Source organism: Callithrix jacchus, chromosome 9 (genome assembly GCF_049354715.1).
Source record: "Callithrix jacchus isolate 240 chromosome 9, calJac240_pri, whole genome shotgun sequence".
Taxonomy (NCBI): Eukaryota; Metazoa; Chordata; class Mammalia; order Primates; family Cebidae; genus Callithrix; species Callithrix jacchus.
Window position 1 is genome coordinate 63022192 of NC_133510.1, and position 23575 is coordinate 63045766.

Consider the following 23575-nt stretch of genomic DNA (forward strand, 5'->3'; position numbering starts at 1 on the left):
GAGCCCCGCTTTCATCCGTGGCTTCTCTCGGGTAACAGAGGCTCCAGAGCCGGCTGGAGCCTCGTGGGGGATGGAAGCCAACAGGAGCTTATTTCCTACGAGGATCCAACCTGAGGCGAGGGTCTCCTTGCCCTGGGGGCTGGGAGGAGAACCGGGCTGGCGGGTCTGCTGAGGATCCCGGACGGGCCGTGGGGGCCGGAGGAGCTGTAGGGGCTCCCGGCGACCACAGCGAGGAGGCGGAGAAGCCGCTTGGCTGGTGGAGATGACTCCTGTGGGGGACTCGGGGTGGAATCCCCGGGAGGGGCTCCACCTCCTTGGGTGGGGGTGGGGATTGCCTGAACGTGAGGGGTGGGTGAGGGGGTTCCCCGAGCGGGTTAAATGCTCCGTTTGCTGGGAGCTGGGCGTTTTGGCTGCAGTGAGTGAAGGGCCGAAGGGGTGTCCAGGGGTCCGAGGATGTCTCCCTCAGGAGCGCACCCATTCTCTTGAGCGTGGATATAGGAGGTGGCCTTCCTTGCTGAGGGTGGTGCTGTGCTTGGCTCGGGGCCTGCGCGTCCTGGGAGAATCCCCCACTCCAAGGATGGAGGTTTGTAGGGCTTCCGCTGAGGTTTTCGAATTTGAGCTGGGCTGAGGGGCAGAAGGGAAGAATAAAGAGGAATTTCTTTTTTCAAGGAGATTCCTCAATGAGGGGATCCCCGCTTCCGTGGCAGGAAGATGATCTCACATCATCTTTCTTTCCCAGTGTTCCAATTTTCAGGAGAAGACAATGCCATTAATCAGTTATTCTTTGTAAGGTTTATGGGAGTGAGGGATTTGTCTGCTTTGGGGGACGATGGAGGGGATAGCTTCCACGTCCATCTGTACACAAACAGCCCCTCCCCCAGCCTCCCGCAGGAAGTGGCCGGGAAATGGCAGCTGTGCGTTTGCTGCTGCGTCTCTTGTTGTTTTGAAATGTCCATTTTAATCAGATTTGGTTTCATTTTCTGACGCCTTCTGGGCAAGCTTGGATGTTGCCAACCATGTGGTCCAAGAGACCTTTCGTTGGACTTTTTTTTGGTAAACTTGTCAACTGGAAGTAGTCAACTTCAGTTGACTCACATACCCCAATCCCTCCTCCAGAACATCTCTGTGTTCCTGTCTGGTTTCGTTTTGTTTTCCCCTGAGCTAGAGGTCATAGAGAAGCAAACTCAGTTATCCCCCAGCGGGGTACACTCAGTATAAGTGACTCAAATTCCCTCAGCATAGAGAGCTATCAGGGAGACTAGGGATCTTCTGTGGCACTAGTAGCTTCCTGGGGTCCTACTTAGCGTAGTTCTTATGACAGTTTCTATATTGCAGAGTACCTGAGCAAGTGAGCTTGTGAAGAAGGGTAGATTCTGACAAATGGAGGAAAAGGAATGGATGAAGAAGATTTAACTGTTAGAGGGATTTGTATGTTGGGGGTACGCACTGATTTACAGACTGAGATTGGTGAACTTGTTCCTCAGTGGTGGTTTTAGCCTAAGGGCAGCCCCTGTGGAAAGCCTGTTATTTTACTGAGGGTGCTGGAGATTTTACCTTCTGCACAACCAACTAATTAGAATGGCACAGTTTGTTATCACCACTTATTCTTTAATCCATAAAAGAATATCTCACCTCTTATTATTCTTGGGGAGTAGTAAGGTTTTCCTCTGTTCTCTGCCAAGTCATGTGCCCAGATTTTTTTCTTTCTCTGCACTTGATAATCCCAGGAGATTTCTCCTACAGCATATAGCGATGGACTGTGTACTATGTCTGCAGGCATCTTGTTGCACACTGGATTTGGTTAGAGGCAAGAGTTGGCAACAGGATTTTATTTCTTTTTCTTTTTTTGAGATGGAGTTTTGCTCTTGTTGCCCAGGCTGGAGTGCGGTGGCGCAATCTCAGCTCACTGAAAGCTCCGCTTCCCGGGTTCAGATTCTCCTGCCTTAGTCTCCCCAGTAGTGGGGATTACAGGTGCTCGTCACCACGTCCGGCTTACTTTTTGTATTTTTAGTAGAGATGGAGTTTCATCATGTTGGCCAGGCAGGTCTCAAACTCCTGACCTCAGGTGATCCACCTGCCTTGGCCTCCCAAAATGCAGGGATTACAGGCGTGAGCCACCACGCCTAGACTCTTTTTTTTTTTTTTTGAACCAGGGTCTTACTCCAAAGTTTAGGCTGCAGTGCAGTGGCACTATCACAGTTCATGACAGCCCTGATCTCAGCCTCCTGAGTAGCTGGGACCATGAGTGTGTACCACCACACCTGGATAATTTTTTGTAATTTTTGTAGAGGTGGGATTTTGCCACTTTGCCCAGGCTGGTCTTGAATTCCTGGGCTCAAGTGACCTGCCTGCCTTAGCCTCCCAAAGTACTGAGATTACAAGCATGAGCCACCCTGCCCTGCCTATGGCCCCAGGACCACAGGATTTTGGATTTTGAAAGAGAATTTTTTAAGATTATTTGGACTATTCTGAAAGCTACCTAGCCTGGCATTTTTTTTTTTTTTTAATTTTTTTACTTTTTTTAAAGACGGGGTTTCACCATGTTCGTCAGGCTGGTCTTGAACTCCTAACCTCAGGTGATCCGCCCGCCTTGGCCTCCAAAGTGCTTGGATTACAGGCGTGAGCCATTACGCCCAGCCAAGCCTGGCATTTGAATCATCCTTTCACTATTTTCCAGGCAAAAATCTCCCACCTAGATGAAGAACCCAAGATTAAAGATCCAGTATGGGAGCAGATAGACATTTAGGATTGTATGAAAGTGACATCATCACTAGTAAGATAGCATCATTGCTCTTCTCACTGGGGTTGTTGATATTCTGGAAACAGTAAAAACAAGTCCATCTGATGTCAGCATTCTTTTTCTTGTCCCTGATTAGTTCCTTTAAGTTGCTGTCTGATTGGGTTGATTAGATGCTGATTTTAAGTTCCCCCTTTCTTCAGTCTTTGCTTACCTGAATTGGCCCTTGACAGAACAGCAAGTTGGTTTTCCCTGCTGGGGGTTAAAAGAGTAAAGAAAGGAGGAAGGACTACTCTTGAATCTTAAGATTTTTTTTTTTTTTTTTTTTGAGATGGAGTTTAGCTCTGTTGCTAGGTTGGAGTGCGGTGGAGCGATCTCAGCTCACTGCAACCTCCACCTCCCAAGTTCAAGCTATTCTTCTGCCTCAGCCTCTTGAGTAGCTGGAACTACAGGCGTGCGCCACCATGCCCAGCTAATTTTTATATTTTTAGTAGAGACAGGGTTTCACCATGTTGGCCAGGATAGTCTTAATCTCTTGGCCTCCCAAAGTGCTGGGATTATAGGCATGAGCCACCACACCCAGCCCAGTATTTGGACTTTTAAAAGCAAAGCTGATTTTGAGAAAATAGTGATTTTGGGCTACACCTGGTGGCTCATGCCTGTAATCCCAATCCCAGCACTTCGAGGCGAGGCGGGTGGATCACGAGGTCAGGAGTCTAAGACCAGCCTGGCCAACATAGTGAAACCTCATCTCTACTAAAAATAGAAAATAATAGCTGGGTGTGGCAGCAGGCACCTATAATCCCAGCTTCTTGGGAGGCTGAGGCAGGAGAATTGCTTGAACCCCAAACTGGAGGTTGCAAGGAGCCGAAATCATGCCATTGCACTCCAGTCCAGGCGACAGTGGGAGACTCCGTCTCAAAAAAAAAAAATTGTGCAAAACAAAAAAATCCCATCTTTGAAGATATCTGGAAATTCTTTGTTACTAGCAGTAAAAGTAGCATTGGCTTAGTGTTTTGTTTTTCTCCTAAAGAGAATAATTATTATGGGGTCATTTTGCAGACTGAAATACTGTAATCTTGCCAAAAATTTACCAAAAAAAAAAAGGAAGTTTTTAAGAGATAGGTGGTCTTCCTGTTTTTAGTCTTTTGAGGTTGGACTCTGTAGCCTGCCTCACTAATGGGGTCCTTAACCTGCCTGCTCAGCCCATTTTTGGGGTGTGGAAAGGATAGAGTCCTTAATTGTTAGAGTTGAAGTTCTGGCAGGGCCCAGTGGCTCAGCCTGCAATCCCAGCATTTTGGGAGGCTGAGTTGGACAGATCAGCTGAGATCAGGAGCTCAAGACCAGCCTTAGCAATATGGTGAAACCCCATCTCTACTAAAAATGCGAAAATTAGCTGGTGTGGTGGTTCGCTCCTGTAATCCCAGCTAATTGGGAGCTGAGGCAGGCGAGTTATTTGAAACCGGGAGACGGAGGTTGCAGTGAGCTGAGAGCACACCACTGCACTCCAGCCTGGGTGACAGAGCCACACTCTGCCTCAACAAATAAAAAAGAAAAAGAAATTCTAAGAATCAGAGCTAAAAGAGGGAAATAACCTTAGTATAACCTCTGGACTGTGGCTTTTAGTGTCCTGCAATTTCAAAGGCATTCCTGGTCTTCTAACAGTGAAGTGACTGGAAATGTGGCAGAATACCTAACCTGTAGTTTCTTTATTTAATAAATATTTAAAAACTTACTATATGCCTTGTATGGTCAGTTAAACCAATCAGAATGTTTTACTAATTTAGAGCTTACATTTATTGCTTTTTTTGTTTTGTTTGTTCGCTTGTTTGAGAGCAGTGGTGCAATCATAGCCCACTGCAGCCTCCAGCTCCTAGGCTCAGATAATTCTCCCACCTCAGCCTCTGGAGAACGTGGGACTACAGGCACATGCCACCATGCCTAGTTAATTTATTGCCTTTTTACATTATCGATACCTCCCTATTTCTAGGCCTTATTTTCTTCAAGGTGTGTCTATCTAATTATGTCGAGATTAGGGGTCTTTCTTCCCTCTTGAAGTTATTATCTCTGTGAAGGATGAAGCTGAGTTTTGTTGGTTCTCTGAAAACAGAGCAAAGCCCCATGTCTTCCATTGGGTGAGTAAGCTGGTAGTGACAGAAAAGGTAGATTTACTCATTCATTTGTTCAGTCCATGGACTCAACAAATATTTCCTTTGGTTCTTTTATGTACTTGGCACTGAATTAGGTGCTGGAGATATAATAATGGTGGAACTTACTATCCAGCTGATGCTGTGGAATCGACATGATGTAGAAGAAATAATGACAGAGAACAGTCATCTTTGCATTCTTCTGAGCAGCCTGGACATGACAGTTTTCTTTGAGTAGCCCCTCTTAGTATAATCTTCTTTCTTTCATTATCTTTGTTCTGCCTCACTTGGAGTTCTGACTAGGGAAGGTAGGTAGTTAAGGAGATGATATTTTGAGCCTCAGTCAATATATGTTATAGTTTGTCTGAGTCAGCAAGGGAAGCTGGTTACCAAGGCAGTCAGAATGAGTTATCCTGATTGGAGAAGAGGGCATATTTATTTTGTGGCTTTGTACTCGGAATTATTTTTGTTTAATTTTTTTTATAAAGACGGGGTTTCACCATGTTTGTCAGGCTGGTCTTGAACTCCCGACCTCAGGTGATCCACCCACCTTGGCCTCCAAAGTGCTTGGATTACAGGTGTGAGCCACCACGCCTGGCCTGGAATTTTTTTTTTTTTTAATATAGAGATGGGGTATCACTATGTTGTCCAGGTCAGTCTTGAACTCCTGGCCTCAAGTGATCCTCCTTCCTTAGCCTTCCAAAGTGCTGAGGTTATAGGCATGAGCCACCTCTCCCAGCCTACTTGGAACTCTTTATTGGTGGAGGAAGACGGCTTAGCCAGGGAGATGAGGTTTTTAGATACAAAAGTCAAAGCCTCCTTGTGCAGTGTCAGGAACTGGGAACAGTGAAAACTTGAAACTTTCTCAAGGTGTGGGGCAGGAATGGGACAGCTTTTGCATTAGAACAGGGTTTCTCAGCCTCAGCACTATTGATATGTGGGCCAGATAATATCTGTTGTGGGGATGTGCTGCCCTGTATGTTGAAGGATGCCTAGTATCATCTCTAGCTTCTGCTTACTAGATGCTAGAAGCATATAACTTCAGAGATTACTAAATGTCCACTACTGGGCAAAACTGACCCTGATGAGAACCTCTGTATTCAAGTGTGGTGAGTAATCCAGAGATGTGTAGTTAAGAAGTATCCTTTGTGATGTTCACAATTACAAAGCTAAAATGCAGTGGTATTTTTACCATAGAATTTGCCTTTGCTATTTTTTTTTGTTTTTTGTTTTTTGAGATGGAGTCTCACTCTGTCACCCAGGCTAGAGTGCAGTGGTGCACAATCTTGGCTCACTGCAACCTCCGCCTCCTAGGTTCAAGCAATTCTCCTGCCTCAGCCTCTAGAGTAGCTGGGACTACAGGCACACGCCACCATGCCCAGCTAATTTTTGTATTTTTAGTAGAGACAGGGTTTCACCATATCGACCAGGCTGATCTTAAACTTCTGACCTTGTTATCCGCCCACCTCGGCCTCCCAAAGTGCTGGGATTACAGGTGTGAGCCACTGCACCTGGCGCCTTTGCTGTTTAGTCAAGATAAACATTTGAAGTCTTATCCCCCCCACCCCAAGTTAGAAACCTCCCATTTGTGAGATTTTGGTGTGCTACATGAGAAGAATGAACCAGAGAGCTGCAGGGACAACTGCAGTATCCAGGTGGAGGACGTTAATGTGTCTTGTCCTGGGGAGTAGCCTCAGAGACTGGAGGGTTAGAATTGGTCAAGGAGGACACCTGTAACAGTGTTGAAATATGTAATATTTATTTCAACACTTTGTGTGTTGTCAGCCTTTTTCTATTAAAACCATGTCATAGGCCCACAGAGTAGCAGCCCTTTGATTGCAACTGAGAGAAAAGCAACCTATTGGGCCCTGTGGGGAGAGCTTTATTGCTTCAGGCTTATAGGGCAATGTGCCTTACTCTTATAAATGAAACATAGGAGCTCTTAAAAGATCCATTTATGTACAACTGGGACTGGGCTGGGTACTTGCCTGAATATACTTCCTGGTATGAGAGTTTTAGGGGTTGGACAGGTTATTTCTTTTCTCATTTGGTGAAAATCCTATTAGTTTAAAGGGAGGTACCTTCCTTTGCTTTACTGTTTGTACTAGCTCTGGATGAGAGGACAGAGTTTACCTTCAGGCTTTATTGTGAAAAGCATCCTGGGCTGGGCGGGGTGGCTCAAGCCTGTAATCCCAGCACTTTGGGAGGCCGAGGCGGGTGGATCACGAGGTCAAGAGATCGAGACCATCCTGGTCAACATGGTGAAACCCCGTCTCTACTAAAATTAGAAAAAATTAGCTGGGCATGGTGGCGCCTGCCTGTAATCCCAGCTACTCAGGAGGCTGAGGCAGGAGAATTGCCTGAACCCAGGAGGCGGAGGTTGCAGTGAGCTGAGCTCGAGCCATTGCCCTCCAGCCTGGGTAACAAGAGCGAAACTCCGTCTCAAAAAAAAAAAAAAAAAAAAAAGAAGAAAGAAAAGCATCTTGGGTAGGAAAGTTAAGATGAAATAAACCTAGATTTATTGATGAGAGGAGGTGTTCACATTTTCTTTGTATTCCCTTACTGTGATCCCATATTTAAATGACATCTGAAATAAGGAGTCAAATTGCATACAAGGAAGCCTGGCTGGATCATCCCTAGTTTTGTCATATCTCCCATATTGGTCATGTTTTTTTTTTTTTTTTTTTTATTTTCTTGAGACAGAGTCTCGCTGTATCGCCCAGGCTGGAGTGCGGCGGTGCCATCTTGACTCATTGCAACCTCTACCTCCTGGGTTCAAGTAATTCTCCTGCCTCAGCCTCATGAGTAGCTGGGACTAACAGGTATGTGCTACCATGCCCAGCTAATTTTTTGTATTTTTAATAGAGACGGGGGTTCACCATGTTGGCCAGGCTGGTCTTGAACTCCTGACCTCATGTGATCCACCCACCTCAGCCTTCCAAAGTGCTGGGATTACAGGCATGAGCTCCCGGCTAGACCTGCTTATCTTTTTGAAAACTACACACACAGTCTTAGGCCGAGCACTATGGCTCACGCCTGTAATCCCAGCACTTTGGGAAGCCAAGATGGGCGAATCAACTGAAGTCAGGAGTTCGAGACCAGCTTGGCCAACATGGGGAAACCCCATCTCTACTAAAATACAAAAAATTAGTCAAGCGTGGTGGCACGTGTCTGTTATCCCAGCTACTCAGGAGTTTGAGGGAGGAGAATCACGTGAGCCTGGGAGGCAGAGGTTGCAGTGAGCCAAGATCATACCATTGCACTCCAGCTCATGCAATAAGGGCAAAACTCTGTCTCAAAAAAAAAAACCCACAGTCTTTTATTCTTTGTCTGATAATAGTAACAATAGTAATGTAGTCCTGGTTGGCTCATGCCTGTAATCCCAGCTCTTTGGGAGGCTAGGGTGGGAGAATTGCTTGAGGACAGGAATTTGAGATTAGCATGGGCAACATAGTGGACCCTGTGTCTACAAAAAATTTAAAAATTAGATGTGGTGGTGAGTGCCTGTACTCCTAGCTACTTGGGAGGCTGAGGCAGAGGAGGATCACTGGAGCCCAGGAGTTCCAGGCTGCAGTGAGCTATGATTATGCCATTGCATTCCACTCTGGATGACAGAACGAAACTCTGTCCCAAGAATTATAGACACTCGCTAACGTTTTGGAGTGCTTGCTGGATGACAGACACTATGCTGGGGCTTTAATACAGATGTTCTCATTTAATCCTCACAAATGCTGTGAGTGGGTACAAAAATTTTTATAGATGATGAAACTTATGCCCAGCAAGTATAAGTAACTTGTCCAAGGTTAAACAGCTAGTTAGTAAATAGTAGAGTTGGGATTTGAACCTAGAGTCCACTATATTGCACAGCACAAAGACAGTTTTATGTGTCTGGGAAGCTTCTTGTAAATGAAGTGGTTGTGGTTCTGATGACAGTTCAGTGTAGAGAGATGTAAAGAAACTGATCTCAAATACCAGATAACTTCCCATTCCTTTTACTTCTGGTTTCTGTGAGCCATCCACATACTGTTATTAATATTTACAAAAGCAGGATATGCTGTGCTTTTCCAGAGCAGCAGAAAGGAGGTCTCAACTTTTTTGATGAATTCAAATAGAGAATGGAAAAATGAACTGTGGCCCATCATTGAGGAGGAGGATATAGTCCACTGCACATAGGAGGGAAGTTGCATGTGTCCTCTATACCAGGGGAGGTGTGGCTGTGCAAAAAATGGGGAGAGGAGAGGCGAGGATCAGATGAAACTGGCTCTCTAGGCATAGTATTTACAGGACTTCTGAAATGAAGTATTAAATGTCCTCTTTGCTCTGTGGTATAAACTTTGAAGGAACCTAACTAGAGACTACGGAACGAAGTTTTCTTTATTTCTTGAACTTCAGAAGGATTATTAATCTCAGGACACTTATTTTTCAGACCCCCTTCTGCTGAGGAGTGGCTATTAACTATAATAGAGAAATCCTGGCTGGGCGTGGTGGCTCACGTTTGTAATCCCAGCACTTTGGGAGGCCAAGGCAGGTGGATCACTTGAGGCCAGAAGTTCGAGACTAGCCTGGCCAACATGGTGTAACCCCATCTCTACTAAAAATACAAAAGATTAGCCAGGCGTGTTGGCAGGTACCTGTAATCCCAGCTACTGGGGAGGCTGAGGCAGGCAAATAGGTTAAACTTGGGAGGCAGAGGTTGCAGTGAGCCAAGATCATACCCTTGTACTCCAGCCTGGGCAATAAGAGGGAAAAAAGGAAATCCGGGGGGACCCTGTGGTCTTTTTATTTATTTATTTTTTTGAGACGGTTTCACTCTGTCACACCCAGGCTGGAGTGCAGTGGCATGATCTTGGCTGACTGCAGTCTCCACTTCCCAGGCTCAAGTGATCCTCCTACCTCAGCATCCCAAGTAGCTGGGACTGCAGGGACTCTGCACCATGGCTGGCTAACCCGGGGTCTTTTCACTATAGAGACTTAGTTTTTTCATTGATGTATATCAGGTTTAGGTCTGCTACTTAATTTAGGGCAAGCTTGTCCAGCCTGCCCAGGACAACTTTGAATGTGGCCGAATATCGATTTGTAAACTTTCTTACAAGTGTGTGTGTGTGTTTAAGCTCATCAGCTATCATTAGTGTAAAATTTAAGGCATGGAGGGGTGTGTGTGTGTGTGTGTGTGTGTGTGTGTGTGTAAGTAAGCTCATCAGCTATCATTAGTGTATTTTATGTGTGGCCCAAGACAGTTTTTCTTCCATCGTGGCTCAGGGAAGCCAAAAGATTGGACACCACTATTTAGACTAAAGACAATAAATCCTGGCCGGGCGCGGTGGCTCAAGCCTGTAATCCCAGCACTTTGGGAGGCCGAGGCGGGTGGATCACGAGGTCAAGAGATCGAGACCAACCTGGTCAACATGGTGAAACCCCGTCTCTACTAAAAATACAAAAAATTAGCTGGGCATGGTGGCGCGTGCCTGTAATCCCAGCTGCTCAGGAGGCTGAGGCGGGAGAATTGCCTGAACCCAGGAGGCGGAGGTTGCGGTGAGCCAAGATCGCGCCATGGCACTCCAGCCTGGGTAACAAGAGCGAAACTCCGTCTCAAAAAAAAAAATAAAATAAAAAAAAAAATAAATCCTACATGGGAGATAAGTCACTCCTAAAAACTTTTCCCTCTTAAATCAACAAAACACAAATTGCTTTTATTTTTCAGAAATTGGTTCTTGCTATGGTGTACAGGCTAGACATGAACTTTTGGGCTCAAGTGATCTTCCTGCCTCAGCCTCCTGAGTAGCTGGGACTACAAGGAGGAACCATCATGCCCAGCTAATTTTTTAATTTTTTTGTAGAGATAGAGCCTTGCTGTTTTCCCAGGCTGGTCTCAGTCTCTTGACCTTAAGCTATCTTCCTGCTTTGGCCTCCCAAAGCACTAGAATTACAGGCATGTGCCACCATGCTTGGCCTATTTTTATTTTTAAAATTTCAGTTAAAATTGATTAAGACATAGACAATTTTCCATACTATGCAGTGTCTATATTTCATGCTCAGAATTATTTTACATTCACATTTATACCAGTGGTGTCTAATTTGTAGTAATATAGCATAATCATGAATGTAACTCTTGCAGACTTTGGCCAGTAATCATATATATATGTATACACACACATTATATATTAATCATATATATATACATATATATATTAATCATATATATAATTAATATATATATATATTTTTTTTTTGAGACAGGGTCATACTTGGTCACCCAGGCTGGAGTGCAGTGGCATGATCATGGTTCACTTGCAGCCTCAACCTTCTGGGCTCAAGTGATCCTTCAGCTTCGGTCTCTAGAGTAAGCTAGGACCACAGATGTGCCCTCCCACACCCTGCTCTTTCAAAAAATTTTATTTATTTATTTATTTATTTTTGAGACGGAGTTTCGCTCTTGTTACCCAGGCTGGAGTGCAATGGCGCGATCTCTGCTCACTGCAACCTCCACCTCCTGGGTTCAGGCAATTCTCCGGCCTCAGCCTCCTGAGTAGCTGGGATTATAGGCACGCACCACCATGTCCAACTAATTTTTTGTATTTTTAGTAGAGACGGGGTTTCACCATGTTGACCAGGATGGTCTTGATCTCTTGACCTCGTGATCCACCTGCCTCAACCTCCCAAAGTGCTGGGATTACAGGCTTGAGCCACCACGCCCGGCCAAAATTTTTTGTAGAGATTGGTCTCACCATGTTGTCCAACTTGGTCTTAAACTCCTGGCCTCAAACAGTCCTTCTGCTTTGGCTTCCAAAGTGTTGGGATTTTAGGCGTGAGTCACTATGCCAGGCCTTATCATATGTATACTTAACCAATGTATTCGTTCTCTTTTTTTGAGATGGAGTTTTCACTCTTGTCGCCCAGGCTGGAGTGCAATGGCATGATCTTGGTTAACTGTAACCTCTGCCTCGCGGGTTCAAGCAATTCTCCTTCCTCAGCCTCCCGAGTAACTGGGATTACAGGCACCCAACACCATGCCCAGCCAATTTTTGTATTTTTAATAAAGACCAGGGTTTCAGCATGTTGGCCAGGCTGGTCTCGAACTCCTGACCTCAGGTGATCCACCCACCTTAGCCTCCCAAAGTGTTGGGATTGCAGGCGTGAGCCAACATTCTTAAGAAGCTTTACACCTGGTTCCTTTTAAACAAGGTTATTTTAAACATTCCTTAGGTTTGCTTATTGCCTCATCTTAGGAGCTTCATAAAGAAAACTTTCGTCTGATTTCTTCTCTTTTTTAAAACGTAGTAACATAATTCAAGGAGTTGCTTCTTCTGTGTCAAGACAGATTGTTTCTCACCTATCAAGTTGGTATGCACTAGGATATCACAAGAATCCGATTGATAAATTAGACTTTACCAATGATTCTGGCTTCTGCTTTCTTTCTTTCCTTTGCTCTACCAAAGTTAAATTCATTCTGATCAAGGGCTTCTCATCATTCTTAGAAGTATTCAGGAGAGGGTGAAAAACTTTTTAACCATATCTCAACGTACTTTACAAATTTAAGTATCTTGCTCTTATTTTCATGACCCTTTCTTGATATTTAAGCCACAAAACTAAAACATAAAGAAATAACCATAGTAGACATAACAGAATAATATTTTTCGGATACCTTGTTGTTTAATCAAATTTTTACTGCTGACATTTTTCTGACCTATGTTCTTAGAGAGCATAAAGAGTAGAAGTATTGCTGGATGATTTGAGGTTTGCCATTATGGTCACCTTTCTGTAATGTAGTCTCCTTTTCAAATCCCTTTACTACTGTAACTACTATCTTGAGATATCTAGGGCTATGGATAGGATAACTAGAAATAATGTTTAGCTCAAGTTTTACAGTGAAACAAAGAGTGTTTATCAAATATGCTTTTCTGTCAAAAAGATGGCTTTGAGAACCTTTTGTGGGCCTGGGAGGAAGACTTTACCTTGAGGATAAAAACAAAAAGATGGAGAATGTTAAATGTTATACTAGAGGGCTAATATCTAATATAGAAAGTTAACCTGGGCTGAGTGGGGCTTATACAGAGGGAAGACTCTTCCAGGCTTGTATCTTGGTTTTTCTCACTAACTTGTTTTTTTTTTAATCTACAAAGCTGGCTTTAAAAGACTATTTCATAGGGTCATTGCCCAGGCTAGGGGCATATTTTCTCCTTCTCTTTGCTTAGCTTATACCTTCCCTCACACAGTACTTGGGTAGGAGAAGGGTAAGTAGGTGGAGGGGAGGGGTCATTCCCCCTGAAAGATTTCAGGTGACATAATAACCTTGTTTAACCACCAGTATTTTTTTTCCCCCCCTCTCTCCCCTCCTGCAGAAATGGAGGCAAACGACCATTTTAATTTTACTGGCCTTCCCCCTGCACCTGCTGCCTCAGGACTGAAACCCTCTCCTTCCTCAGGGGAGGGCCTCTACACTAACGGGTCTCCCATGAACTTCCCCCAGCAAGGGAAAAGTGAGTGTGAGGGCTGTTTGGCCTGGGGAGGGAATGGGCATCATTTCTTTAGGGCAGATTCATGGGAGCATATTTGGTTCCACTTTGGGCTAGCTATCCCTCAGCAGCTCTTCTTCCTGCCAGGTGGGGAGGGAGGAGGCGAATCCACAGAATTCTAGCTGCTAGAGAGTAATCAACTTCTAAGAATAAGTTCTAGGGTTTTGGAAACTTTTTTTTTTTTTTTATGAGAACGGAGTCTTACTCTGTCGCCAGGCTGGAGTGTGGTGGTGCAATCTCAGCTCACTGCAACCTCCACCTCCCAGGTTCACGTACTAGCCTCCCGAGTGGCTGGGACTACAGGCATATGCCACAATGCCCAGCTAATTTTTGTATTTTTAGTAGAGATGGGGTTTCACCAAATTGACCAGGATGGTCTTGATCTCTTGACCTTTTGATCCCCCTGCCTCAACCTCCCAAAGTGCTGGGATTACAGGTGTGAGCCACCGTGCTGGCGTTGGAAACTTTTTTTGTATTGACTTAAGGTTGGAAGAGATGAGAAAAACCCATTTGCTTTTTCGGCTTAGCCTATTCTTCTGTCAGCTCTGTTCCCCTAGCTGCTGACAGAGCGGTAAGGTGGCTACTGCTGCTGATAACTAGGTTGGACTCCTGAGAGAGAGAGAAAAGACCAGACTTCCAAGAAGCTGTTTGCAGAGGTTAGGGAAGCTCCAATGGGCCAGGATTGAGAGTTAAATGAAGGTTGCAGTGTATTGCCTTTTAGTTTGTACATCAGAGAAAAGCAGGTGCTAGAAGTACTTATGCCACCTTCTGTCCTTGGATGGAAGGTAGGGACAAAGGAAAGTTTAGTGCTTACCTAGTTACCCAGAGAGAAGTTCATAATTCCATATGGAGGTGTTGCTGTTAGGATTGGATTTTTACCTGGATTTGGCTTATCAGTTGTTCTGTACCATGATTCTGCCAGGTACCTCTATAATCTTGCTTGGCTTTCAGGTCCTTCATGCTTGGAAGCAGAGAGAAGCACACATGCTTCCCTCCTTCCTTGCAGCAAAAAAATACTGCTACTTCTCTCTCCTATCCTCTCCAAGAGGGTTGCTGATGATAGAAGCTCCTTTATTTCATTGGATTCCCCCCTACCCCTCAAGCTTCCTTATATCTTGGTTCTTTTTGTTTGATTTTCCTTCATTCCAGAGGTTGCCATTGATATTAAGAGCTGAATTCTACAGCACTGCATGCAGAGGTTCCCCCGACCCCCCAGCTGGCATATTACCTTCCATTGCCTATGGGGAAGGGCCAAGCCCAGCCTCCTGAGCTGGGATCTTGTCGCTGTGGTGACTGCAAAGTCTATTCTTAGCCCAGCACAAAGTGCTGGATCTGCATGTGCCAGTGAGGTGGAGGCTGTCCCTTCTGGTGCCACTGTGGGGCCAAATAGGCACTGGGGAAAGGGGGGCCCTGTAGAATTCAGTCATGCCCCTCCAAGGGAAGAAATCCCCTAGGGAATATAAGAGTAGGGCAGAATGTAAGTTACTGTAGGGAGTCTGCAAACAGCTTCATTTAGTTTAAAAAAAAAAAAAACCAGCAGCAACCAGCTCTGCTGGTGGCTCCTGTGGTAGGCCTGGAGAGCTCTCCAGCCCCCTACTCAGCAGCAGTTGCTAAGCTTACATCCAGGAGCCTCTGGGTTTGGTGTTTTCCAGAGACCAAAAAACTAAATATAGTAGGAGAGGAATCCTCCTTCCCTTTACCTTATCTTTTTCTAGTCAGTGTTATTACTTTGGGTTTGTTTTGGTAGAGTTGCTTGCCTACAAATCTGTAACTGACCTTTTCTTTCCCTCTCTACCAGGTTTGAATGGGGATGTGAATGTTAATGGCTTATCTACTGTATCTCACACTACTACTTCAGGGATTTTGAACTCTGCTCCCCACTCCTCCAGCACCTCACACCTCCATCACCCCAGCGTGGCCTACGACTGTCTCTGGAACTACTCACAGTACCAATCTGCCAATCCTGGCAGCAACCTCAAGGACCCACCCCTTCTCTCCCAGTTCTCGGGGGGACAATACCCACTCAACGGCATCCTTGTGGGCAGCCGGCAACCTTCATCCCCAACTCACAACACTAACCTTCGGGCTGGGAGCCAAGAGTTCTGGGCCAATGGTACCCAGAGTCCCATGGGGCTTAACTTTGATTCACAAGAACTGTATGATTCCTTTCCTGACCAGAATTTTGAGGTGATGCCCAATGGACCCCCTAGTTTTTTTACCTCCCCACAGACTTCTCCTATGTTGGGATCTAGCATTCAAACCTTTGCACCCTCCCAGGAGGTAGGCAGTGGTATCCATCCTGACGAGGCAGCAGAAAAGGAGATGACTTCAGTTGTGGCAGAGAATGGCACTGGCTTGGTAGGCAGCCTGGAGCTGGAAGAAGAGCAGCCAGGTATAACTGGGTTGGTGAACTGGGTAGGGAAAGGGAAAATGGAGCTGGGGGGACAGTGGCTTTTTGAGGTGAGGAAAACTTGTCTTTTCAGCTCTCTGCAGTGGAGGCTGATTTGCATGTTGGTGATTAGCAATTAGCAGAGCCAAGTGGCTGGTGTTTTTGTGGCAGCAGCACCAGCTCCACGAGTGGGAGTGCAAATTATTTCAAGCTCATGCAGAGCTGCTGGCCTGGAGAGGGCAGGTGGGCGAGCCCAAAACAGCCCCAACAGATACCTTGCATCAAGAAAGGCTTCTGTCAAAATATAGGCAGGGGTTAGGGTCTAGCAGTGGGCATTGAGGTTGTTTTAACTGACTATGGCAGGATCCAACTGGCTGGTGAAGTGGGCTGAGCCCAAGTAGTGATTGGCATGCGAAGGAGGGAAGGAAGCAGGCAAAGCATATATCATTGTTTGTCTACTCAGTTTTCTTTTTTTGTTGTTTAGCATTAGTACATGTGACAACCCCTCTCATCTTTTTCCTCAAAATAGATAAAAGCTTAGCTTGCAATTGATTCCTGGTAAAAGGGTAACTACCACTCTAGAAAATTTCAGGGTGTTTTCTCTGTTTCCCACTGGATGGGGGAGATATCTGAGAACATGATGGAATTCTTGTCTCAGACCCCTCTCTCTTTTCCTCTCTTTGACCGCCATAGGATTGATTTTTACCAACACATCCCTGCTCAGAGTAAATGTTGAATGAATGAACATCCTTCTAGCAAAGATTGACTGCCTACTGTAGCTAAGTGAACCAGTTGAAGGCACTGATTTTGACTTTTGGTCTCTCCTGGGATTTCCTAGAATTGAAGATGTGTGGCTACAATGGCTCTGTCCCTTCTGTGGAATCGTTACACCAAGAAGTCTCAGTCCTGGTCCCTGACCCCACAGTGAGCTGTTTAGATGATCCTTCACATCTTCCTGATCAACTGGAAGACACTCCAATCCTCAGTGAAGACTCTCTGGAGCCCTTCAACTCCCTGGCACCAGGTAGGCCTGGAGGCTGGCTCCCTTTAACTTATCCATGCAGAGAATAGCCAACTTTTACCTGAAAGAGACAGTAAAACGGGGAAAGTATTAGGGACTCAGGGGCACTGGGACGTCCAGATAGGCCTAAGGCAGACTACAGTTACATGCTACTGGCCTTGCTGTGTTCACTGAACTCTAAGCTGAATTGGTTCATGTCCCAGGTTCTTTCCCAGTATTCCTTTTGGCCAAGAGCTCTGGGCTATAATAATTCACTGGATCCAAGGAACTTACCACCACACAGTTGGTCTTTCTGGGTTCTAACTAGGAAGAAAGCATTTATCAGTGAGCGGTTACCTTTTACCCCACTGAAGTACAAGAAAGACGTATTTTATGATAAATGCTAGAATTTTGCCTAGGTCTCTGGGTAGATAATACCACCAATGCCTTTCCTTTCATTTTCACCTCAAACTTTATTTTTGTAGAGATGAGGTCTTCCTATGTTGCCCAGGCTGGTCTTGAACTCCTGGCCTCAGGCAATTCTCCTGCCTCGGCCTCACCTTAAACTTTTATGATCCCTACAGTCTCATCACTACTCTTTCAGGGAGAGGGCTATAATTGTTACCTAATTTAATATTAGGAAGAATCTTCACACTGTGGGAACTAGAATTGGATATTTTCTGACCAATGTTTCTTCAATCTTGCTTTCTGTTTTTTTTGTCATTATTCTGCTCTGATTTTTCTACTCCTGTGAACAGAGCCAGTGAGTGGAGGACTATATGGTATTGATGACACGGAGCTGATGGGTGCAGAGGACAAGCTGCCTCTTGAGGACAGCACTGTGATCTCTGCCCTTGATTGCCCTTCCCTCAATAATGCTACTGCCTTCAGTCTCCTGGCAGATGATAGTCAAACATCAACCTCTATCTTTGCCAGTCCCGCCTCTCCACCTGTCCTAGGGGAGTCTGTCCTGCAAGGTAAGTGAGGGTAGGTAGGACAAAGAAAGACATTGACCTGAGAAAAGATGAGAGAGTAAGTTTCATAGTTAGGGCATTAAGAGTGGGAAATCTGTAAGACCACCTTGCTGGGAGCTGAGGGGCTGTGTGATAGTATATGGTGGGACTAAAGGAGGCACAGGCTGCTACACTCTGATCTGGGCCTTCTGCTTTGAAGAACTTGTGAGACTTGGAATTTGTAGGGAAAAGGCGGCTAGCGGCCTTATTGGCATCAGGTAAAAGGTACTGATTGCTTCACACAGTGACAGCTGTAGCAACTTTGCCCTTTAATCTTCATGATTGGTTGGAAGAAAAGCCAGAAGCTACTTTTTCAGCCTTAAGGAAGAGCCCTTGAAGTAACCCTGTTTAGTTTGGTCCAGGTTTGACTGAGGAGATTCTCTGGTTTTATGTGATGCTTTTTAAATTTTTTTTTTAAAGTCTATCCTCTCCCTTTGGATTCTAGATAACAGCTTTGACCTGAATAATGGTAGTGACGCTGAACAGGAAGAAATGGAGACTCAGTCTTCAGATTTCCCACCATCCCTGACTCAGCCAGCTCCCGATCAGCCATCCGCTATTCAGCTACATCCAGCAGCCTCACCAGCAATCTCGCCAGCAGCCTCCCCAGCAGTCTCCCTAGTGGTTTCTCCACCAGCCTCCCCAGAAATCTCTCCAGAAGTTTGTCCAGCAGCTTCTACAATTGTCTCTCCAGTAGTCTTCTCAGTGGTCTCTCCAGCTTCCTCAGCAATCCTCTCAGCAGTCTCCTCAGAAGTCCCCTTGACTGCTTCAGTGGCATCCCCAAAAGCTTCTCCTGTAACTTCCCTAGCAGCTGCCTTCCCAACAGCCTCCCCAGCAAATAAGGATATCAGCAACTTCCCAGAAACCACTGCTGACCAGGAAGAGATCACTGGAGAAGGACTCACTACTTCTGGTAGTGGTGAGTGTCCAGATTCTATTGTGTTCCTGTCTGGTTCCAAGAAACTTTCTGTCCCATGTTGCATTTAGCTCTTCCCTCCTGGAGTATTGTTTGAATATCTTGCTTGAACTGTTAACTTGGGTATCTCTTATCTTCCTCCCAAGGTGAGGTCCTGAGGAGACGTATTGCTACCCCAGAAGAAGTTCGTCTTCCCCTCCAACATGGGTAAATGCCCTAGTTTGCTTCATGCATTGACCTTGACACGTTTAATGCACAACTCTAGAAAGAAGGGAATGCCTCTTTTCCTCTGAGGTGGGGGAGGAATTGGGCCAGACAAGAGTAGATTACAGTACAGTTATCTGTAATGACAATGTTTTTTGGCATGAGATTCTTAGATTTTCCTTCTTTTCTCAAGGTCTGTCTTCTATCACCTATTCTTTCTTCATCTTGTAGTAACTCAGTTTTGCTCAGCTCCAGCTGAGGAGCTCCAGCTATTATCTTTTCCAAACCCTAGGGCTCATATCCAAACTAGCTGGCTTGTCCTATTTCTGTGGAGAAGGGATAGTAATGAATGAGGAATGATTTAGTACTAATGAATTGGGATGGTTTTGTTGCTGTTTTAATGCTCTTTGGAGAGGTAAGGGCAGGAACAGTATGTGACCAAAATGAACAAATCAGCTGACACCAGGGCCTTGTGGAAATAACTGCTTTCCTGGATCTTCCCCACCCCTGCCCCTCAAGGCTAGTTGTGGTCACCAAGTCTGAGTACTACTTAAAATTTTGAGAGAAAGATGAGTCTTAGAATAATATTGCTCAGAACACCAAGTTCCTAACTAAACCCTGGCATATTGAGTCATTTCATGGAGTCAGCAGCAAATTTACTTTTCTGCTTGCCTCCCTGCCCTTTGTCTTCTGCATTTATTCCCCTTAGGTCTTGATCCTCTTTACTGGAAATCCAGTAACTGCTCTGAGTGGCATCAGGGAGGGGTTTCTGGCTGCTTATCTCACTGATTTTGTAAAGGAGGGGTGGAGATCTCTCTAAGCTTGTGCAGTTTGGTGTATTGTTTTTCTCCTAAGGGCATTGATGTGTTTGCTGGAGCTCAAGTCAGCCTTGTAGCCAAGCTTGTCTCTCCAGGTGCTTTTGGATCTGCATGTAGTTGTAGTGATACAAATGTGGGGAGGACCATCTGCTCAGAGGGCTTGGCCCTTAGGTGGCATGGGGGAGTGGGTAGGGGTGTGACCTGGCGGCAGGGCCCGTGTGCTTCTCTGGCAGGTGGCGGAGAGAGGTACGCATCAAAAAGGGCAGCCACCGGTGGCAGGGGGAGACCTGGTATTATGGCCCCTGTGGGAAGAGGATGAAGCAATTTCCAGAAGTGATCAAGGTAATACAGCTTTTTAAAAGGAAGCAGTCTCCTTTCTTGGGCTCAGTGGCAACAGGCTGGCATTGTCTATTCTGGGCCTTTTCTGCTTGTGCCTTTGCTGGCCAAAGACATGGTAGGGTTCCAACTTTATTAATGTTACATTACTTCCTCCTCTTAGTACCTGAGCCGCAACGTGGTACATGGTGTCCGCCGTGAGCACTTCAGCTTCAGTCCCCGTATGCCTGTTGGAGATTTCTTTGAAGAAAGAGACACACCTGAGGTGCAGACCTAAGGGTTAAATATGCTTGTGGGGTTTGAAGGTTCTGGGGCATTGAATGGTTCCGAGGGCCTATGGCCTGCACTGATTCCTTCCCACTTTAACAGTCTTCCTTGTTACCTTAGGGCTTGCAATGGGTGCAGCTCTCAGCAGAGGAGATCCCATCAAGGATTCAGGCAATTACTGGCAAACGGGGTCGACCTCGAAACACTGAGAAGGCTAAGAGTAAGGAAGTCCCCAAGGTGAAACGGGGCCGAGGTCGGCCACCTAAGGTCAAAATTACTGAGGTGTTGAACAAGACAGACAACCGCCTCCTAAAGAAACTGGAGGCCCAAGGTACAGTGTGTTTCTTATTTTGGGATTTTGCTCCCTCCATGCAGTATCTAAAATGTTGATGAATTGCTAATACCTGGCCTGCTAATACCTGGCTGGATTTCCCAGGAGTGTGACTAACATCTGGGAAGAATAAATCTGAATCAGCTTCTCCTTGGAATCCAGCATCAGAGTCCCAATGCTTTGGAATACTTCTTTTCTAGCCACACTCTTGCTTGAGTTGTTACCAGTGAAACTTTGGGCTGTCCCCAGATGTGTATATGTAGCCCAGAAGAGAGGATTTTCTTGCCCTTTCTTTCCATCTTTTAGCTCCTTGTCTAACTGGTTTAGTTGTATACTCTTACCTTGCTCATTTCTACTATCATGGAGGTTCAGAATTCATATCTGAATTCAAAAGATAATTGGAAGCCAGGCATGGTCATATGTGCCTAATATTCCCAGTTACTCAGGAGGCTGAGGCAGGCAGGAGAGGATCACCTGAGCCTAGGAGTTTGGACGTTGCAGTAAACTGCAGTTGTGTTACTGTACTCCAACCTGGGCAACAGAGTAAGACCCTGTCTCTAAAAAAAAAATAATAATAATAATAGTAATAGTCACTGTTTTAGTGGATGGACAGGTGAGAAATACCTAAATTTTTAGTAAATATTGCGTTTATCCTGGTGTACTGTGAAGAATGTTGAAAAACTTAGTCTTTTGATTCTCAGACACTGAGCTCTGTCATGTTTCAACCATATGACCCAGAGCAAGTCTCATACTTTAATCAAAGCCTTAGATAATTTGTTTCCCCATAATATCTGTTGTAGAGGGTTGCCATGTAGACATGTGGTGGTGGTTCTGTACCAGAAACAAAAGAATACATATTGTCATGTCAGGACCAGGCACGGTGGCTCACACCTGTAATCCCAGCACTTTGGGAGGCCAAGACGGGCAGATCGTGAGGTCAGGAGATGGAGACCATCCTGGCTAACACGGTGAAATCCTGTCTTGACTAAAATACAAAACCTTAGCCAGGTGTGGTGGCATGTGCCTGTAATCTCAGCTACTTGGGAGGCTGAGGCAGGAGGATTGCTTGAACCCAGGAAGCAGAGGTTGCAGTGAGCCGAGATCGCCCCATTGCACTCCAACCTGGGTGACAGAGACTCTGTCTTAAAAAAAAAAAAAAAAAAAATATATATATATATATATATATATATATATATATATATAGTCATGTCAGAAACATCAATTATGAAATACTCTATTGTTTGCAGAATTATACTTCAACAAGTCTTCCAGAAAGGAAGAAATTCAGAACTTTTAGTGAAGCAGGACCTGGAGCTGAGCATGATCAACAACTATGTCAGTGTTGATCTGATTCTTTTGAGGTGTCCGCTGTGTGGGCCCTTTTTTTCTGGCACACCCTTAGTTAATCAGTGCTTCTAACTACTACCCTCTTTCCCTGGCAGTTTGGCTTGCTATTTCCTTTCTCTGCTCTCTGCTCTAAAATCAGTCTGTGGGTTGCTGCCCTTGTCAGGTATCCTGGGAGAGAGATTGGCTACAAGGCTACTCTGCCATTGTGGCCTCTTTTCTATCAGCAGGACACCTTCTAAAGCAGTCCGATTGGAGCCAGGGGCTGGTGCTTCTGGGCAGGAGATGTCATTTCAGTTCTTTGTGCCACCCCCATAGCAGGTGCCTCTCCTACATTTTTTTCCCCAATGTTTTATTATGTATACTGAAAAAAAAAAAACTACTCTAGATTCTTCAGGGAGCTGCTTGGGAGGCCAGCTTTGAGACAGACATGTGTTGCCCTGGATGCTAGAGATGTGCCTTCTTGCCTCACTTGTTTCATTTTTCTTTCTGCTCCCACAGAAACATTGAGTGACGAAGATAAAGCAAAGATTGGTAAAAGCAAGAAGATGAGGCAGAAGGTACAACGGGGAGAGTGTCAGACTACTATCCAAGGGCAGGTGAGGGACATCAGAGAGATTACACAGTAGGTTAATTTTTCCGACTACCTACGTCATCTTTTCATCTCCCACATCTTCCACTCCTTGCGTAGCAGTATATCTCCATTACCCTGAAATTTCTTGCACTTGATTTAGAGAATTGGGCTTGTTCAAAATAACATGGGCATCTCTAGGGTGAGAGAATCAATCCATTGCCAACCCCTCATTCCATCTCTCACCTCTCCTCCCCAGCACCCTTGTCTGTTTTTGAATCCTAGCCCAAGCAGAGATGCTTTCAGAGTTTGAGGAGAAATGACTTCCCTTATGGTTTACAGGCCAAAAACAAGCGGAAACAAGAGACCAAGAGCTTAAAGCAGAAGGAAGCTAAGAAGAAATCCAAGGTAGGTGCATGTACATGCTTGCAAGTACAATTTTGAAGCCACTAAACTGATTTTGCAAGATATGTACATCAGTCTTGTTTTACAGTGAGATTTCTGTGCTCTGAGGTTGGGAGGACTGAGACCAGGGAAGATTAGTAATGGGTATCTTTATGGCACTCTTGGTTCCTCTTTTCCTTGGGTAGGCCGAGAAAGAAAAGGTAAAGACAAAGCAAGAAAAATTGAAGGAAAAAGTCAAGAGAGAAAAGAAGGAGAAGGTAAAAATGAAGGAAAAGGAGGAAGTGGCCAAAGCCAAGCCAGCCTGTAAAGCAGATAAGACCGTGGCCACACAGAGGCGCTTGGAGGAACGGCAGAGGCAACAGATGATCTTAGAGGAAATGAAGAAGCCAACAGAGGATATGTGTCTGACTGACCACCAGGTAGTGAGGAGAGAGTAACAATTCCTGGGTCATGGAGGGACCAGTTGGGAAGACTTTCCTTTTGAAAAGCACAGGGATTTCTGCAGTAGGAGAGACATTTCCATTAAAGATTAAAGGGGCTGGGCATGGTGGGTCATGCCTGTAATCCCAGCACTTTGGGAGGCC

The 23575-nt window shown here is 45.3% G+C and overlaps 2 protein-coding genes across 40 annotated transcripts in view; one reads left to right on the top strand and one right to left on the bottom strand.

Annotated features, from left to right (window-relative positions):
* The window catches only part of BAZ2A (bromodomain adjacent to zinc finger domain 2A), a 40080-nt gene that overhangs the window by 6520 nt on the left and 9985 nt on the right, over positions 1-23575 (top strand). For 12 of the 26 annotated variants that reach the window (XM_078336296.1, XM_035256367.3, XM_035256368.3 and 9 more), the window contains 12 exons: positions 13224-13361; positions 15196-15789; positions 16625-16810; positions 17545-17763; positions 18245-18718; positions 18862-18922; positions 19971-20079; positions 20237-20338; positions 20461-20671; positions 22517-22614; positions 22929-22994; positions 23177-23410. In XM_078336296.1, coding sequence (XP_078192422.1) covers positions 13226-13361; positions 15196-15789; positions 16625-16810; positions 17545-17763; positions 18245-18718; positions 18862-18922; positions 19971-20079; positions 20237-20338; positions 20461-20671; positions 22517-22614; positions 22929-22994; positions 23177-23410 — 2490 coding nt within the window. In that variant the 5' untranslated portion in view covers positions 13224-13225. Of the gene's footprint in view, positions 1-367; positions 584-7587; positions 7707-13223; positions 13362-15195; positions 15790-16624; positions 16811-17544; positions 17764-18244; positions 18719-18861; positions 18923-19970; positions 20080-20236; positions 20339-20460; positions 20672-22516; positions 22615-22928; positions 22995-23176; positions 23411-23575 lie in introns of those variants that run through there. The other 14 variants (XM_035256369.3, XM_078336295.1, XM_078336309.1 and 11 more) reach the window with 4 other exon arrangements.
* RBMS2 (RNA binding motif single stranded interacting protein 2) overlaps positions 16231-23575 on the bottom strand; it is a 101350-nt gene continuing 94005 nt past the window's right edge. For all 14 annotated transcript variants that reach the window (XM_078336372.1, XM_078336369.1, XM_078336368.1 and 11 more), the window contains one exon: positions 16231-16868. In XM_078336372.1, the coding sequence (XP_078192498.1) occupies positions 16839-16868 (30 nt within the window). In that variant the 3' untranslated portion in view covers positions 16231-16838. The remainder of the gene's footprint in view (positions 16869-23575) is intronic.